This window comes from Pseudophryne corroboree, chromosome 3, assembly GCF_028390025.1.
Source record: "Pseudophryne corroboree isolate aPseCor3 chromosome 3, aPseCor3.hap2, whole genome shotgun sequence".
Taxonomy (NCBI): domain Eukaryota; kingdom Metazoa; phylum Chordata; class Amphibia; order Anura; family Myobatrachidae; genus Pseudophryne; species Pseudophryne corroboree.
This window is the reverse complement of record NC_086446.1, coordinates 365,356,606-365,374,346: the sequence shown is the minus strand read 5'-3', so window position 1 is coordinate 365,374,346 and position 17,741 is coordinate 365,356,606. Positions and strand designations below refer to the sequence as shown.

Sequence of the window (17,741 nt, the reverse complement as noted above, 5' to 3'; positions counted from 1 at the left end):
AGGCAATTAGCAAGACACCCCCAATAAAGGAGTTGTTCTGCAGGTGGTGACCACAGACCACTTCCCAGCTCCTATGCTTTCTGGCTGATGTTTTGGTCACTTTTGAAAGCTGGCGGTGCTTTCACTCTAGTGGTAGCATGAGACGGAGTCTACAACCCACACAAGTGTAGTGTTCACTCTAGGCTGTTTTAGCAGGGCGCCGCGCCCTGCCCGTTTTTTAACAGGCAAAACCCGCCCTGCCCCTTTTGCGGCGCCCTGCTAGAACAGCCGCCCGCTCCCTGCCCTCTCGGCGTGTATAGATGCCGTGTGTATGCGCGCGGCATCCATTCACACATTGAGAGAGGGCTGGGGGAAGACCAGCACAGACGGAGGTGCTGGGCACGCCCCCAACAGTGACGTTGCCGGCCACAGACGCTCTCTATAGTAGCGTCTGTGGGCCGCACCGCCCCCTAAAATGACGGAGGCGTGGCCACGCCACCTGATTTGCGTGGCCGCGCCCCCATTTCGGCCGCGCGAGCGCACATGTGCCCCCCGTAGTCCGGCGCCCTGCCCCATTTCACTCCTAGAGTGAACACTACAAGTGGCTCAGGTAGTGCAGCTCATACAGGATGGCACATCAATGCGAGCTGTGGCAAGAAGGTTTGCTGTGTCTGTCAGCGTAGTGTCCAGAGCATGTAGGCGCTACCAGGAGACAGGCCAGAACATAAGGAGATGTGGAGGAGGCCATAGGAGGGCAACAACCCAGCAGCAGGACCGCAACCTCCGCCTTTGTGCAAGGAGGAACAGGAGGAGTACTGCCAGAGCCCTGCAAAATGACCTCCAGCAAGCCACAAATGTGCATGTGTTTACTCAAACGATCAGAAACAGACTACATGAGGGTGGTATGAGGGCCCGACGTCCACAGGTGGGGGTTGTGCTTACAGCCCAACACCGTGCAGGCCGTTTGGCAAATTCGCCACTGGCGCGCTGTGCTCTTCACAGATGAAAGCAGGTTCTCACTGAGCACATGTGACAGAGTCTGGAGACGCCAAGGAGAACATTCTGCTGCTTGCAACATCCTCCAGCATGACCGGTTTGGCAGTGGGTCAGTAATTGTGTGGGGTGGCATTTCTTTGGGGGGCCGCACAGCCCTCCATGTGCTCGCCAGAGGTAGCCTGACTGCCATTAGATACCGAGATGAGATCCTCAGACCCCTTGTGAGACCATATGCTGGTGCGGTTGGCCCTGGGTTCCTCCTAATGCTAGACCTCATGTGGCTGGAGTGTGTCAACAGTTCCTGCAAGACGAAGGCATTGATGCTATGGACTGTCTGGCCCGTTCCCCAGACCTGAATCCAATTGAGCACATCTGGGACATCATGTCTCGCTCCATCCACAAACACCACGTTGCACCACAGACTGTCCAGGAGTTGGCGGATGGTTTAGTACAGGTCTGGGAGGAGATCCCTCAGGAGACCATCCGCCACCTCATCAGGAGCATGCCCAGGCGTTGTAGGGAGGTCATACAGGCACGTGGAGGCCACACACTACTGTGCCTCATTTTGACTTGTTTTAAGAACATTACATCCAAGTTGGATCAGCCTGTAGTGTGTTTTTCCACTTTAATTTTGAGTGCGACTCCAAATCCAGACCTCCATGGGTTAATAAATTTGTGTGTGATTTTTTTGTCAGCGCATTCAACCATGTAAAGAACAAAGTATTTCATAAGAATATTTCATTCAATCAGATCTAGGATGCGTTGTTTAAGTGTTCCAGTTATTTTTTTGAGAGGTGTATGTGTGTGTGTGTGTGTGTGTGTATATATATATATATATATATATATATATATATATATATATATATATATATATATATATATATATATATATATATATATATATATATATATATATATATATAGTTTAAACCTGCCGGTAAATATTTTTCTCCTAGTCCGTAGAGGATGCTGGGGATTCCGTAAGGACCATGGGGGTTAGACGGGCTCCGCAGGAGACATGAGCACTAAGAAAGAACTTTAGGTATGGGTGTGCACTGGCTCCTCCCTCTACGCCCCTCCTCCAGACCTCATTTAGAGAAACTGTGCCCAGAGGAGACGGACAGTACGAGGAAAGGATTTTAGTTAATCTAAGGGCAAGATTCATACCAGCCCACACCATCCACACCGTATAACTTGGGATATACGAACCAGTTAACAGTATGAAACACCACAGCATCAGTCCGAGACTGAGGAAGACTGTAACATAACTCTTATGTAAGCATAAACTATATACAAGTCTTGCAGAAGTAGTCCGCACTTGGGACGGGCGCCCAGCATCCTCTACGGACTACGAGAAAAAGATTTACCGGTAGGTTTAAAATCTTATTTTCTCTTACGTCCTAGAGGATGCTGGGGACTCCGTAAGGACCATGGGGATTACACCAAAGCTCCCAAACACGCGGGAGAGTGCAGATGACTCTGCAGCACCGATTGAGCAAACATGAGGTCCTCCTCAGCCAGGGTATCAAACTTGTAGAATTTTGCAAAAGTGTTTGAACCCCACCAAGTAGCAGCTCGGCACAGCTGTAATGCCGAGACCCCTCGGGCAGCCGCCCAAGAAGAAGAGCCCACTTTCCTGGTGGAATGGGCCTTTATTGATTTTGGTAACGGCAATCCAGCCGTAGAATGAGCCTGCTGAATCGTGTTACAGATACAGGACAAATAGTACTTCTGTTTTCCGGACCCTAGCCGTTCTGGCCACGTAAATTTTCAAAGCCCTGACCACATCAAGGGACTCGGAATCCTCCAAGTCTCGCGTAGCCACAGGCACCACAATAGGTTGGTTCATATGAAAAGACGAAACCACCTTTGGCAAGAATTGAGGACGGGTCCGCAATTCCGCTCTATCCATATGGAAAACTAAATAGGGGCTTTTATGAAACAAAGCCGCCAACTCCGACACTCGCCTAGCCGAAGCCAAGGCCAACAACATGACCACTTTCCAAGTGAGATATTTTAACTCCACCGTTTTAAGTGGTTCAAACCAGTGTGACTTAAGGAAACTCAACACCACGTTCAGGTCCCAAGGTGCCACCGGAGGTACAAAAGGAGGCTGAATATGCAGCACTCCCTTCACAAAAGTCTGTACTTCTGGGAGAGAAGCCAATTCCTTCTGAAAGAAAATGGATAGGGCCGAAATCTGAACCTTAATGGAGTCTAATTTTAGGCCCAAATTCACTCCAGTCTGTAGGAAGTGAAGGAAACGGCCCAGATGGAATTCTTCCGTAGGAGCATTCCTGGCCTCACACCAAGAAACATATTTTCGCCATATACGGTGATAATGTTTAGCGGTCACGTCCTTCCTAGCCTTTATCAGAGTAGGAATGACCTGATCCGGAATGCCCTTTTCTGCTAGGATCCGGCGTTTAACCGCCATGCCGTCAAACGCAGCCGCGGTAAGTCTTGGAACAGACAGGGCCCCTGTTGTAACAGGTCCCGTCTTAGAGGAAGAGGCCACGGATCTTCCGTGAGCATTTCCTGCAGATCCGGATACCAGGCCCTTCGTGGCCAATCTGGAACAATGAGAATTGTCTGTACTCTTTTTCTTATTATTCTCAACACCTTGGGGATGAGAGGAAGAGGAGGAAACACATAGACCGACTGGAACACCCACAGTGTCACGAGGACATCCACTGCCACCGCCTTAGGGTCTCTTGACCTGGCGCAATACCTCTGTAGTTTTTTGTTGAGCCGGGACGCCATCATGTCTATCTGGGGCAGTCCCCACTGACTTGCAATCTGTGCGAAGACTTCCTGATGAAGTCCCCACTCTCCTGGATGTAGATCGTGTCTGCTGAGGAAGTCTGCTTCCCAGTTGTCCACTCCCAGAATGAACACTGCTGACAGTGTGCTTACATGATTTTCTGCCCAGCAAAGAATCCTGGTGGCTTCCGCCATTGCCACTCTGCTCCTTGTGCCGCCTTGGCGGTTTACATGAGCCACTGCGGTGATGTTGTCTGACTGAATCAGAACTGGTAGGTCGCGAAGCAAAGTCTCCGCTTGACGAAGGGCGTTGTATATGGCCCTCAGCTCCAGGACGTTGATGTGAAGACAAGTCTCCTGGCTTGACCAAAGACCTTGGAAGTTTCTTCCCCGTGTGACTGCTCCCCAACCTCGGAGGCTCGCGTCCGTTGTTACCAGAATCCAGTCCTGAATGGCGAACCTGTGACCCTCTAGAAGGTGAGCACTCTGTAGCCACCACAGGAGAGACACCCTTGCCCTGGGGGACAGGGTGATCAACTGATGAATCTGTAGATGTGACCCGGACCACTTGTCCAGTAGGTTCCATTGGAAGGTCCTCGCATGGAACCTGCCGAAGGGAATGGCCTCGTAAGATGCCACCATCCTTCCCAGGACTCGAGTGCAGTGATGCACTGACACCTGTTTTGGCTTCAATAGGTCCCTGATCAGAGTCATGAGTTCCTGGGCCTTTTCTATCGGAAGATAAACCCTTTTCTGGTCCGTATCCAGAATCATGCCTAAGAAGGTCAAACGAGTCGTAGGAACTAACTCTGACTGCGGGATAGTGAGAATCCAGCCGTGTTGTTGTAACACCTTCAGTGAAAGTGACACGCTGTTCAACAACTGCTCTCACGATCTCGCTTTTATGAGGAGATTGTCCAAGTACGGGATAATTGTGACACCCTGCTTGCGCAGGAGCACCATCATATCCGCCATTACCTTGGTGAAAATCCTCGGGGCCATGGAAAGCCCAAACGGCAACGTGTGAAATTGGTAATGACAATCCTGTACCGCAAATCTCAGGTACGCCTGATGAGGTGGATATATGGGAAAATAAAAGGTATGCATCCTTTATGTCCAGGGATACCATAAAATCCCCCCCTTCTAGGCTGGCGATGACCGCTCTGAGCGATTCCATCTTGAACTTGAACCTTTTCAAGTATAGGTTCAAGGATTTTAAATTTAAAATGGGTCTGACCGAACCGTCCGGTTTCGGGACTACAAATAGGGTTGAGTAATACCCCCTCCCTTGTTGAAGCAGGGGAACTTTGACCACCACCTGTTGAAGACACAATTTGTGAATTGCATTTAAAACTATCTCCCTTTCTGGGGGAGAAGCTTGTAGGGCCGATTTGAAAAACCGGCAAGGAGGAACCTCTTCGAATTCCAGCTTGTAACCCTGGGAAACAATATCTATTGCCCAGGGATCCACCTGTGAGTGAACCCAGATGTGGCCGAAAAGTCGAAGACGTGCCCCTACTTGGGCGGACTCCCTCAGCGGAGCCCCAGCGTCATGCGGTGGATTTTGTAGAGGCCGGGGAGGACTTCTGCTCCTGGGAACTAGCTGTGTTTGGCTGCTTTTTTCCTCTGCCCTTACCTCTGGCAAGAAAGGACGATCCTTGTACTCTCTTGTTTTTATTTGACCGAAAGGACTGCATTTGATAATGTGGCGCTTTCTTAGGCTGTTAGGGAATATAAGGCAAAAAATTATATTTACCTGCTGTAGCTGTGGAGACCAGGTCCGAGAGACCTTCCCCAAACAATTCCTCACCCTTGTAAGGTAAAACCTCCATATGCCTCTTTGAGTCGGCATCACCTGTCCATTGCCGGGTCCATAGGACTCGTCTAGCAGAAATCGACATAGCGTTGACTCTAGAACCCAGTAGGCCAATGTCTCTTTGAGCATCCCTCATATATAAGACAGCATCTTTAAAATGACCCAGGGTCAATAAAATGGTATCCTTATCCAGGGTATCCAATTCCACCGATAAGGTATCTGTCCACGCTGCTACAGCGCTACACACCCAAGCCGACGCTATCGCCGGTCTGAGTAAGGTACCAGAGTGTGTGTAAATGGACTTTAAGGTAGCCTCCTGCTTGCGATCAGCAGGATCCCTGAGGGTAGCCGTATCTTGGGATGGCAGTGCTACTTTTTTGGATAAGCGTGTCAACGCTTTGTCCACCCTTGGGGAGGATTCCCACCGTATCCTGTCCTTAGCCGGGAAAGGACACGCCATAAGAATCCTTTTGGGAAACTGCAGTTTCTTGTCTGGAGATTCCCACGCCTTTTCAAATAACTCAGGTTTCTTTTCCTTATACATGTGTACCCTCGTGTCAGGGACAGGGGGTTCCTCTGTGATATGCAAAACATTCTTTATTGCAATAATCATACATTTTTAGCCAATTTTGGCTGTAACTTTGCATCATCGTAGTCGACACTGGAGTCAGAATCCGTGTCGGTATTAGTGTCTACTATTTGGGATAGTGGGAGCTTTTGAGACCCCGAGGGTCCCTGCGACATAGGGGCAGGCAGGGCCTGACTCTCCGCATAATTCCTGGACTCAGCTTTGTCCAACCTTGTGTGCAATAAATTCACATTAGCACTTAAAACATTCCACATATCCACCCAGTCAGGTGACGGTGTTGTCAACGGAGACACCACATTCATTTGCTCCACCTCCTCGCTAGGAAAGCCTTCTACTTCAGACTTGCCGACACACGCGTACCGACACACCACACACTCAGGGAAACCTCTTATCTGAAGACAGTTCCCTCACAAGGCCCTTTGGAGAGACAGAGAGAGAGTATGCCAGCACACGCCCAGTGCTAATGACCCAGGAAAAAAAACACACTATGTTTACCCAGGTAGCGCTGTAATTATCTATTTGCGCAAAATTATGTGCCCCCCCCCCTTTTTTTAAAACCCTCTTTCACCGTGGTAAGCAGGGGAGAGTCCGGGGAGCTTCCTCTCAGCGGTGTGCTGTGGAGAAAATGGCGCTGGTGAGTGCTGAGGAACAAGCTCCGCCCCCTCAGCGGCGGGCTTCGGTCTCGCTGAAAAATTCAAAAACTGGCGGGGATCTCTTATATACAGTGCCCATCCTGTATATATGCTTATTGACAGATTTGGAGGTCCTTATTGCTGCCCAGGGCGCCCTCCCCCCCTGCGCCCTTACAGTGACTGCTGTGTGTGTGTGCTGTGTGGGAGCAATGGCGCACAGCGTTACCTCTATGAAGATCTGAAGTCTTCTGCCGCCTCTGAAGTCTTCTTTCTTCACATACTCACCCGGCTTCTATCTTCCGGCTCTGCGAGGAGGACGGGCGGCGCGGCTCTGGGACGAACGGCGAGGGTGAGACCTGCGTTCCATTCCCTCTGGAGCTAATGGTGTCCAGTAGCCTAAGAAGCAGAGCCTAACATTAAAGTAGGTCTGTTTCTCTCCCCTCAGTCCCTCGATGCAGGGAGTCTGTTGCCAGCAGGCTCCTTGAAAATAAAGAACCTAACCAAAATGCTTTCTTTCCAGTAAACTCAGGAGAGCTCCCTGTAATGCACCCAGTCTCCTCTGGGCACAGTAATCAACTGAGGTCTGGAGGAGGGGCATAGGGGGAAGAGCCAGTGCACACCCATACCTAAAGTTCTTTCTTAGTGCCCATGTCTCCTGCGGAGCCCGTCTATCCCCCATGGTCCTTACGGAGTCCCCAGCATCCTCTAGGACGCAAGAAAAAATATATATATATATATATATATATATATATATATACATACACACATACACACACACACATATACATTTACACACATATATACACATTGTGTATATATGTGTATATATATATACACACACACACACACACACACACATATACATACACACACACAGTATCAGTCAAAAGTTTGGACACCTTCTTATTCAACGGCTTTTATTTATTTTCTACATTATAGATTAATACTTAAGACATCAAAACTATGAAAGAACACGTATGGAATTATGTTGTAAACAAAAAAGTTAAACAAATCAAAATAGGTTTTATATTTTAGATTCCTCAAAGTAGCCCCCTTTTGCTTTGACGACAGCTTTGCACACTCTTGGCATTCTCTCAATCAGCTTCATGAGGTAGCCTCCTGGAATGGTTTTCCAACAGTCTTGAAGGAGTTCCCAGAGGTGCTGAGCTCTTGTTGGCTGCTTTTCCTTCACTCTGCAGTCCAAGTCATCCCAAACCATCTGAATTGGGTTTAGGTCGGGCGATTGTGGAGGCCAGGTCATCTGACGCAGCTCTCCATCACTTTCCTTCTTGGTCAAGTACTCCTTACGTATGTATATTTCCTATAAATGCAGTCCCTATGGATGGGCTCACTATAGATGCTCTCACTCACTGTAGTGGACACCCTGGGGCCGATGTGCGAGGGCAGTGGGCTGCTGCTATGATGATCCTCAGAAGAGCAGGGTGTGTGGTCAATGCTGGAACTCAGCTGATACTGCCTCCAGTGTCTGTCTCCTTGTACACTCACAGCTCCTGTACGGACATGCGATTGGAGGAGAGCCGTGGGGGGCGGGGCCATTCACAGCCCAGTATAGAAGTCTCAGCCCACTGACTGGCTGGGACACTGCAAAACTTTCCCAAGGTTTCCCCATCCTGGGAGAGACTGAGCGCCAACACCCACACAGGCTGCAGCAGCGACACTGGGAGCAAAGCACATGGACATACCCTCCAACATGACCCATTCCACTTTCTTCCACTGGTGGCTCCAGAGGTAGGGCTGCAGAACAGTCCAAAATTCAAGTAAGGGAGCCACACCAACTGCTGCCCCAAACACTGGCAAACATCATCGGCCGGGACTCACTGGAAGTTGGTGAGGCTCCCCTATTTACAATGTAGAAAATAATTAAAAACCATTGGGGGAGATTCAAATGTTTGAAAAGTCAGTTGGGAGTCTTTTCCTTTCTATTAAATAGGAAAAAACAAACAGACACCCAACCAACTTTTCAAACATATGAATTCCACCTATTGAATGAGAAAGTGTCCAAACTTTTGACTGGTACTGTGCATGTGTAATTGTGCATGTGTATATATATACCCCCTGACGAAGTCCAACGGTGACGAAATGCGTTGGACATGGCCAACAAAGGACGTGTTCGATTTGCTGTCCATGAGCATTGAGTCCGAGAGCTGAGACGTTGACTTACTAAAGACTGCAGCCAGAACTGTGCGGGGCGAGCCGCAGGCTGTGATCCGGAGATAGCAGTGATTCGTCTGCATACTGGTGCCTTTTAACTATGATGTACGTGAGCATGTGATATTTTCAGTAAAAATATTTTACATTTTATCCCACCGAGTGCGCCCTCGTTTCTATATCTATCTATTTCTTTATTGATCTGAATTGCTATCAGAATCTTTGTTTTATCGCCATCATCTATATTGTTTATTGTCTAATGCCAAAATTGGATGTCATTGTTCTTTGTAAACTGTAAATTATACTGTCCTAACAGACTATAATACGAGATCATTTTGAATATGTTTTTTTATAATTAATACTACACAGATGTTGTTGATGTTAATTATGTGCTATATTGATACCCCTATATAAGGGGGTTTGAGCCTCTGTATGATCACCTTTGATAAAGCTTCGAAGTGACAGCGAAACGCATAAGGGAGCCAGCCTCTGACCAGGGCATTGCTGAATAATTCAGTGAGACTCTTTACAGCTGCATTAAGCCGTGGGAGAATCCAGCATTCATCACTGTGGACAATTACTAAAGTGAGAACCACCACAACTGTTGCGTAGGACAAGAGTGTACTCTGGACCCTCGCTAGGTGGAATACCCGGCTAAAATCACAAGGAATCTGGTAATTATTCACCTTAAAACTGGATGTCCCACTAACATATATACTGCCTGGAGGATTTTTGATGACCAATCTGCATTGTATTATGCCATTACTGGTACATTAGCTTGCCCTAAGAGAGACTAATTGTGGTCTAGAGACTGGCTATGAGGTTCTTTGTATATTTTTAAATTCTTATTTCATGAATGTTGTATGAATTTGTCATTGTATCATGTTTTTCATTAAATGGATGTTAATTGTTTTTTGATAACACATTCTGATTCGATTCCTTTGAGCGCTGTTTTTTATACGTTTCACTCTTTCTGTATCGGGGTGACTGATTATCGCCCCACTTGACAGCAGCTTAGAGAACCAGCCCAGTCAAAAGCACCTGATTTATATAAAGTAATTAATATCGTTTTCTTCCTATATATGAAGTACTAATGTTACATTAAGAGCTATTCTGTTATGGAAGACATACATGTTTCATGAAATCGCCTGCAATGTACAAAACCTGAATATGAACACTCCTTACAAGTACTGTCATTTCAATTTGAAACATTCTTTATAAGTAAATTTAAACCCCTTTTTCTAAAATAAACAGCAAACTAGAATTTACTAACACCAGCCTGCAACAAGATCCAAAACTGGTGACTGCATTAAAAATGTAAAACTTTTAAGACAAAAAAACACAAGCTGTTGACTTCGCTTTTAACAAATCTGTGTAGTCCAGGGCCTTAGGCTACATCGCAACTTCAGAATCTGTAAGCAGCACAGTGATAGACTGGCAAACGATTCAATTCCAATTGAAAAAAAGATGTGTTGATTGAACAGGGCTTTAAAAATTTACAATGGCTGGTTTTAGTTCATTTTTCAAATCACTGTTTCTACTGCGTAATGTTAAACCTCATATTAGCAAGGTTCAAAAGATGAAGATAGCGTAATTCAGTGGCTCCGAGTTATCCATTCTGGCTAAGTGCAAATGTTTATATACATATTTTATAGGGAGCATAAATTAAAACAAACACAATTCTTAAAATTTCACCTTTCATTCATTCTGTTACACAAATGTGTCCCTACTGTCTACTTGTTAATAGTTTGCCAACCTATTTAAGCCAATTGGGCTAAACCGCCCAGATATGCATAAACATAATTAACACTCTTAACTCACCTTTAGGAGCAGTCATATAAGAATGTATTGCTAACAAAAAAATTTTGGGAACAAATTGTCGATTGCTTTGAGGCTTAGGGTGTATGTATCAAAGTATAAAAAGAGCTAAAGCACTAACCATCAGCTTCTAACTTTCATTTTACAGGCTGTGTTTGAAAAATGACAGGAGCCGAATGGTTAGTGCTTTCTTTCTCCATATGTTTTGATACATACCCCCTTAGAACCATGCAAATTTTGTAACCATTTAAAATTACAAATGTGCCTAAAACTTTAATATACATATATATATTTTTTCCACTTAACTTATGGATTCAAAGACTATTTGGGGTATATGTATTAATAATCGAAGGACTGCCGCAACTATTAACACTTCGTTTTGCAGCAGATATTTTCATTAATTATGAAATATCCCCACTATGTACGTAACGAGGTCCGCTAGGACAGTGGCAGCGATAACAGATGTCCCTGCAAGTTACTTTCCCAGTATTTTGGCAGATTTTTTTTATTTTTTTACACGTGCAGTGTCAGTTTCCTGGATTGTGGATGGCACCGGAGGTTTGAGAGATCATTCTTCTGCTACTATGCCTCCATAGGCATAAAACCGTTAAAACCATCTGAAGATGGTGTGAACTAATGTGGACAAACTGTAATGCTTCGCTTTTCAGGGTTTAGTATATAAGGTCAGACTGTAGTCCCCATTGATGATACCGAGGACTATGGTCTGTACAAGATAGCATTCTGCAGGAGCATTATGCTAATAATGCATAGCCACAAACCATAAAATTATGCAGAAGCTTGATAAATAGGCCCCTTTGAACAGGGTAGGCTAATTCTGCACCATATTGGCACTTACAGGTTGAGTATCCCTTATCCAAAATGCTTGGGACCAGAAGTATTTTGGATATCGGATTTTTCCGTATTTTGGAATAATTGCATACCATAATGAGATATCATGGTGATGGGACCTAAATCTAAGCACAGAATGCATTTATGTTACATATACACCTTATACACACAGCCTGAGGGTAATTTTAGACAATATTTTTTATAACTTTGTGCATTAAACAAAGTGTGTGTACATTCACACAATTCATTTATGTTTCATATACACCTTATACACAGCCTGAAGGTAATTTAATACAATATTTTTAATAACTTTGTGTATTAAACAAAGTTTGTGTACATTGAGCCATCAAAATACAAAGGTTTCACTATCTCAGTCTTACTCAAAAAAGTCCGTATTTCGGAATATTTGGATATGGGATACTCAACCTGTATTAGTATGAGAAAGACTAATATATTGAGACAGTATGCACATACATTCAAAAGTAACAATGGCTAGAAGCCATAAACTATAGCAGAATGTACATATCACATAAATGAGACTGTCCATATTTGATTCAAGAGTTACAGACCATTTCAAATAAAGTTTACTAATCTTACATACATGCACACATGACTAATAGTGAAAAAGAACCATGCATGTAAGCACAGAAGGGTACTGCTCATGAAATTCCCCAGTGGTGTCTCAGGCTCCTACTGAAATTCCCTAGTGATGTCTCAGGCTCCTACTGAAATTCCCTAGTGATGTCTCAGGCTCCTACTGAATACATAAAGCTCCATTCTCATGAATATTGGTTCATCTTGCAAAATGGCCGTCTCCGTGAGGTCACTGGTTTCAGAAAATCAATTCACTAGGAATCTCATGAATATAGATGCAGACTACAAAATGGCTGCTTCCAATGTGTTTAGATGGCAGGAACACTTTAAAAAACAATGTATAAAAAAAAAAAAAATAGAGAAGTGTGTGAAGCTGACAGTTGATTCCTGAATATGACCCAAGTATACATGTATATATCCAAACCACATAAGACATATGTGTCTGTTATCTACAGAGTGCAAGGTATTTAGCTTTTTTGGTCAGTTATTTCTGTAATGCGCTAAATTGGGGATACAGAATGAACATGTGTTGAGCAAAGGAGAGTTCCTTACAACACAAACTTTAAATACAGCACCTATAAATCTAATACATATGAACATCAGTAGCGATTATGTTTAAGTTTCTGTGGTCCTTTAACCTGAAATATCACAGAAGAGGTGACAACTGGACGGAACCAAAAGTTGTCACATTATCTCTCTAGCTCAAAACCAATCACATGCACCACTTCCGCAGGCCAACTATTTCAGTGTCTCCCGGACAAATGTAAATTAGTAGTTTTTTTTATAAACCTATTTCATGTGCAGACTGTTGATGAAGTAAACAAATAAATCCATACGGGTTATCTACAAATAAGTAACATTACAAAGAATAGTTAAAAATGATAATTCAGTACAATTAAAATGTGAGGAGTCTATACTTATCTAATTACATCCTCTGTAGAGTATTCATAACATCACATATCTTGTCTTTCTTTAGTCTCACACCCTCCTGACACTTGGCCAACTTTGTGGGGTATCATACATCCCATTAAGAACCTAGCAATCTGGTGGACCATTATGCAATAGGTAGCATCTATCCTTGTGTATCTATGCCTATTTCCCTATAGATTGTAAGCTTGCGAGCAGGGCCTTCCTACCTCTATGTCTGTCTGTTTTTACCCAGTTTTGTTCTATTACTGTTGTTCTAATTGTAAAGCGCAACAGAATATGCTGCACTACATAAGAAACTGTTAATAAATAAATATACTAGAGGTTCTCAAACTGTGCGCAGTGGCACCCTGGGGTGCCTCGGGATACTTGCAGGGGTGCCCTGGGTTGGTGGTTCAGGACCAGTTCAAAGTATTTGTAGTTAATGTAATAGACAAAACTAGGGCTTATAACTTCCAGTCATAAAATATGCGGACAAACAAAAGCAAATCGTGTCCCTCACTACATAACTCAACCTAAGGATGACATATAAACACAATTTACTTAATGTAATATTTTTTCTGAATTTCTCAAGACGCTTTTGGCCTAATGTTGCCATGAAAAAAAATTCTGATACTCTACAGTGCCGTGATTCAAAAACGTTTGGGTACCACTGATCTATACAATGAGATATGACCAATTAAATAAAGGCAAATAGAAATTTGAAGAACTACACTAAAGCATGTATGGACGGCAATTACATGAATGCAACAATAACTGCAGCCTTCTCACTGACACAGCAGCATGGGGAACATGAAGAATGTCTGCACTAGTCTGGGAGGGCGAGAACAAAGAATGAATAAAGACAAACAGAACTTTGGACAATGATGTTCCCAGCCACAATGAGGGCTCAGAGTAACGTTTGCTTTGGTTACAGACCGTGGCCTCTGCTGCACATGTTCCCAGAATAGGACAACAAAGCGCAGCACAAGCACACACACACACACACACACTAAATACCCTGTGTGCAGGTGAGGATGCCCGCATAAGCCCTATGGGCTACTGTCCCGCCTGAGCTGGGAAGGCCACAATGCAGCCTGCTCCCTGCACTCCCTCCATTTTGTGTTTACAAACAGCCAGTGTCCGGCATGTACTCACCTCCCCCCGCCATGTTCTGCCCGGGGAGGATGCTGCAGCGCTGCCATAGCTCACCTCTCTGTTCAGGCCCAACTCTGGGATGAGTCCCGGGCTTCCCACCGTCACCTCCAGGATCTCGGCCTGCCTCTCCCCGTAGTAGTGGTACTGCTCGTGCTCGCCGATCTTCTCCTGCTTGATCCCCGTCAGGCCGTGCAGGTAGTCCGCCGGGTGAGGTGGGGAGCCAGGCTCCTTCTTCAGGATCATGTCCCCCGGGCCCGGTAACATCGGTGGCGGGGGCAGCAGGTCTGAGCCCAGGCGAGCGAAGGTGGTGACCGGCGGGAGGTGGCTAAACATGAGCATGCCGGGGGGGAACGTGGGCTCCATTGTGCGCCCCGGAACCCCCGTGAAGGTGAAAGCGAAGAGATGAGAGCGGGGGCTGCCGAGGTAACGGGCCGCGCCGCTACCTAGTATCGGGGGAAGCAGCCGACTAGGTCTTCACACGCTCGCACATCCTCACAGTACCGCCTCTCCCCCTTCCACCGACCCCGCCACCGATCGCCGGGGGCCCTCGGTGGGAAACAATACCGTCATTGACCGCAGGCCTACTAAGAAACACGACGCCCGAAAGGTCCACAATAGAAGCTGTTGAAGATTCAGTCTGCGCAGGCGCGTAGACCAGTAAGCCTTTCACTGCGCATGCGCGATCCTCTACGGCGGCGGCTACGCTTGTCCTCTGCTTCTTTGTGCATGTTACGTATGCGCGCCCAGGCATTTCCCTGCGACCTGCTACTGCGCGTGCGTGATTCAGACAGTTGTCACCAGTGCGCATGCGTTTTGGGTGATTGAGTCTGCTGCTGGGTTCTTTTTATGTATTTTTTTTAGTGTAGGACTAGGAAAATTATGGTGTTACCATAAGCAATTAATGCCTTTACGGCTGTCATATTTTCAGTGTAGGCTATAAAAGGAAGGGAATTGTCTGGTGGCTTTGGATACCGCTGCTGTAGTCTAGTGCAGGGGCGGATTGGAAACAAAAAGCGGCCATGGAAAAATTTGTACTAGTGGCCCCACGTGGGCAGCACCAGAGGTGTAAGGTCTAGCCATGGGCCATGGCAGCAGCACCCTCCCCCCAAGACTTTCCAGATAGTGGGCATGTCCAGCATCAAGGGGGAAGTTAAAAGGAAATAAAATTAAATATTATGAGCACATTATATGATACACCTTTAGAATTTAGGAAACTATATAATTCTTTAGAAATATATATTTTCTAGCTTATTACACCAACCGTGTATCCTAATCACTATTCACTCAATCTTAAGGTGTGTACACACGGTGAGATTTTTTCTTGAGATTTTGACTATATAGTCAAAATCGCAAGAAAAGTTAGTGCAAATCGCAAAGGTGAAAGTCACCTTGCGATCCCGATGCGCGGCCCCGCCAGGTCGGCATCGCAAGAAAATATAGACTGTGCAGGCAAGTCAATCCTTGCTAGATCGGTGTACTATCTAGTTCATCTCACATGTCAATGACATCTCACATAAGCCAAAATCTCACATAAGCCAAAATCGTAAGCACACATAGTCCATATCTCAAGAAAAGTTAGTCAAAATCTGTCCTATCTGGGCTCCGGGGAGTTCAAGGGAAATCGCAAGTAAAAATCGAACATAGCAAGGATCTCACCGTGTGTACACACCCTTATGTCAGCCAAGCAGGCAGACAGAGCATACATTAGATCAGTGGTTCTCAAACTCGATCCTCAGGACCCCACACAGTGCATGTTTTGCAGGTAACCCAGCAAGTGCACAGGTGTATTAATCACTCACTGACACATTTTAAAAGGTCCACAGGTGGAGCTAATTATTTCACTTGTGATTCTGTGTGGTGACCTGCAAAACATGCACTGTGTGGGGTCCTGAGGACCGAGTTTGAGAACCTGTGCACTAGATCATCTGCAATCACAGGCTAAGTGGCAAATACATTTTCATATAAGCAAATTATTTTGCATCTTATTCATTATGTCTATAACTAGGACCACGTGTAATCAAAACAAAACAGGCCCCGCGGGTGCGTCGGCCCACCTGGGATCTTCCCTGTAAGCTAGGGGTGGGCAACATGCGGCCCGTGGACCGATCGTGCCTGGCCCGCTGTGCCCCACCAGAGTGCAATGACAAGCGGCCCGACAGGCCGCTTGTCATTGCACTGCTCTCAGACGCGGCGCAGCTGAGGAAATCCCGGTCACGTCACAGGGTCAGCTGACCGGGATTTCCTCTGTTACCATGCGCGCGCTGGGTGGCACGGGGGACGGGCACTGCAGTGAGCAGGAGCGGCGGCTGAGTCAGAAGAAGAAGCGGTGGCCAGCGAGCGGGAGCAGGAGAGGCCATCAGCAGCGACTCCAGGCGGCAGCAGCAGCGCGGATCATCGGACAGTGGGGATCGTCTGCCACTGTGACAAACAGGTAAACCCCCTGTCCAGCCAGCCCCTGGATCAGCGCTTCAGCTGCCATATAGGTTTAGGGGTGGGGAGGCCGCGGAGTTAAAATCTGCAATATGGGTTTAGGGGAGGGGGGAAGGGACTGTCTGCCATAATATGTAAAAAAGTGGGACGCTGTCTGCCGTAATGTGTAAAAAGGGGGACGATGTCTGCCGTAATGTGTAAAAAGGGGGACGATGTCTGCCGTAATGTGTAAAAAGGGGGACGATGTCTGCCGTAATGTGTAAAAACGGGGTCACTGTCTGCTGTAATGTGTAAAAAGGGGGACGATGTCCGCCATAATGTGTAAAAAGGGGGACGATGTCCGCCGTAATGTGTAAAAAGGGGGACGATGTCCGCCGTAATGTGTAAAAAGGGGGACGATGTCTGCCGTAATGTGTAAAAAGGGGGACGATGTCTGCCGTAATGTGTAAAAATGGGGGCACTGTCTGCCGTAATGTGTAAAAAGGAGGACGATGTCTGCCGTGATGTGTAAAAAGGGGGACGATGTCTGCCGTAATGTGTAAAAAGGGGGACGATGTCTGCCGTAATGTGTAAAAAGGGGGACGATGTCTGCCGTAATGTGTAAAAAACGGGGGCACTGTCTGCTGTAATGTGTAAAAACGGGGGACGATGTCCGCCGTAATGTGTAAAAGGGGGGACGATGTCTGCCGTAATGTGTAAAAAGGGGGACGATGTCTGCCGTAATGTGTAAAAAGGGGGACGATGTCTGCCGTAATGTGTAAAAAGGGGGACGATGTCTGCCGTAATGTGTAAAAAACGGGGGCACTGTCTGCTGTAATGTGTAAAAACGGGGGACGATGTCCGCCGTAATGTGTAAAAGGGGGGACGATGTCTGCCGTAATGTGTAAAAAGGGGGACGTTGTCTGCCGTAATGTGTAAAAACGGGGACGATGTCTGCCGTAATGTGTAAAAAGGGGGACGATGTCTGCCGTAATGTGTAAAAAGGGGGACGATGTCTGCCGTAATGTGTAAAAACGGGGGCGCTGACTGCTGTAATGTGTAA

At 46.2% G+C, this 17,741-nt stretch overlaps 1 protein-coding gene across 3 annotated transcripts in view; it reads right to left on the bottom strand.

The window, feature by feature from the left end:
- ZNF281 (zinc finger protein 281) overlaps positions 1 to 14,980 on the bottom strand; it is a 121,252-nt gene extending 106,272 nt beyond the window's left edge. For 2 of the 3 annotated variants that reach the window (XM_063959844.1, XM_063959845.1), the window contains exon 1: positions 14,324 to 14,979. In XM_063959844.1, coding sequence (XP_063815914.1) covers positions 14,324 to 14,632 — 309 coding nt within the window. In that variant the 5' untranslated portion in view covers positions 14,633 to 14,979. Of the gene's footprint in view, positions 1 to 14,269 lie in introns of all 3 variants that reach the window. The other variant, XM_063959843.1, reaches the window with a different exon arrangement.
- Positions 14,981 to 17,741: the final 2,761 nt, after the last annotated feature.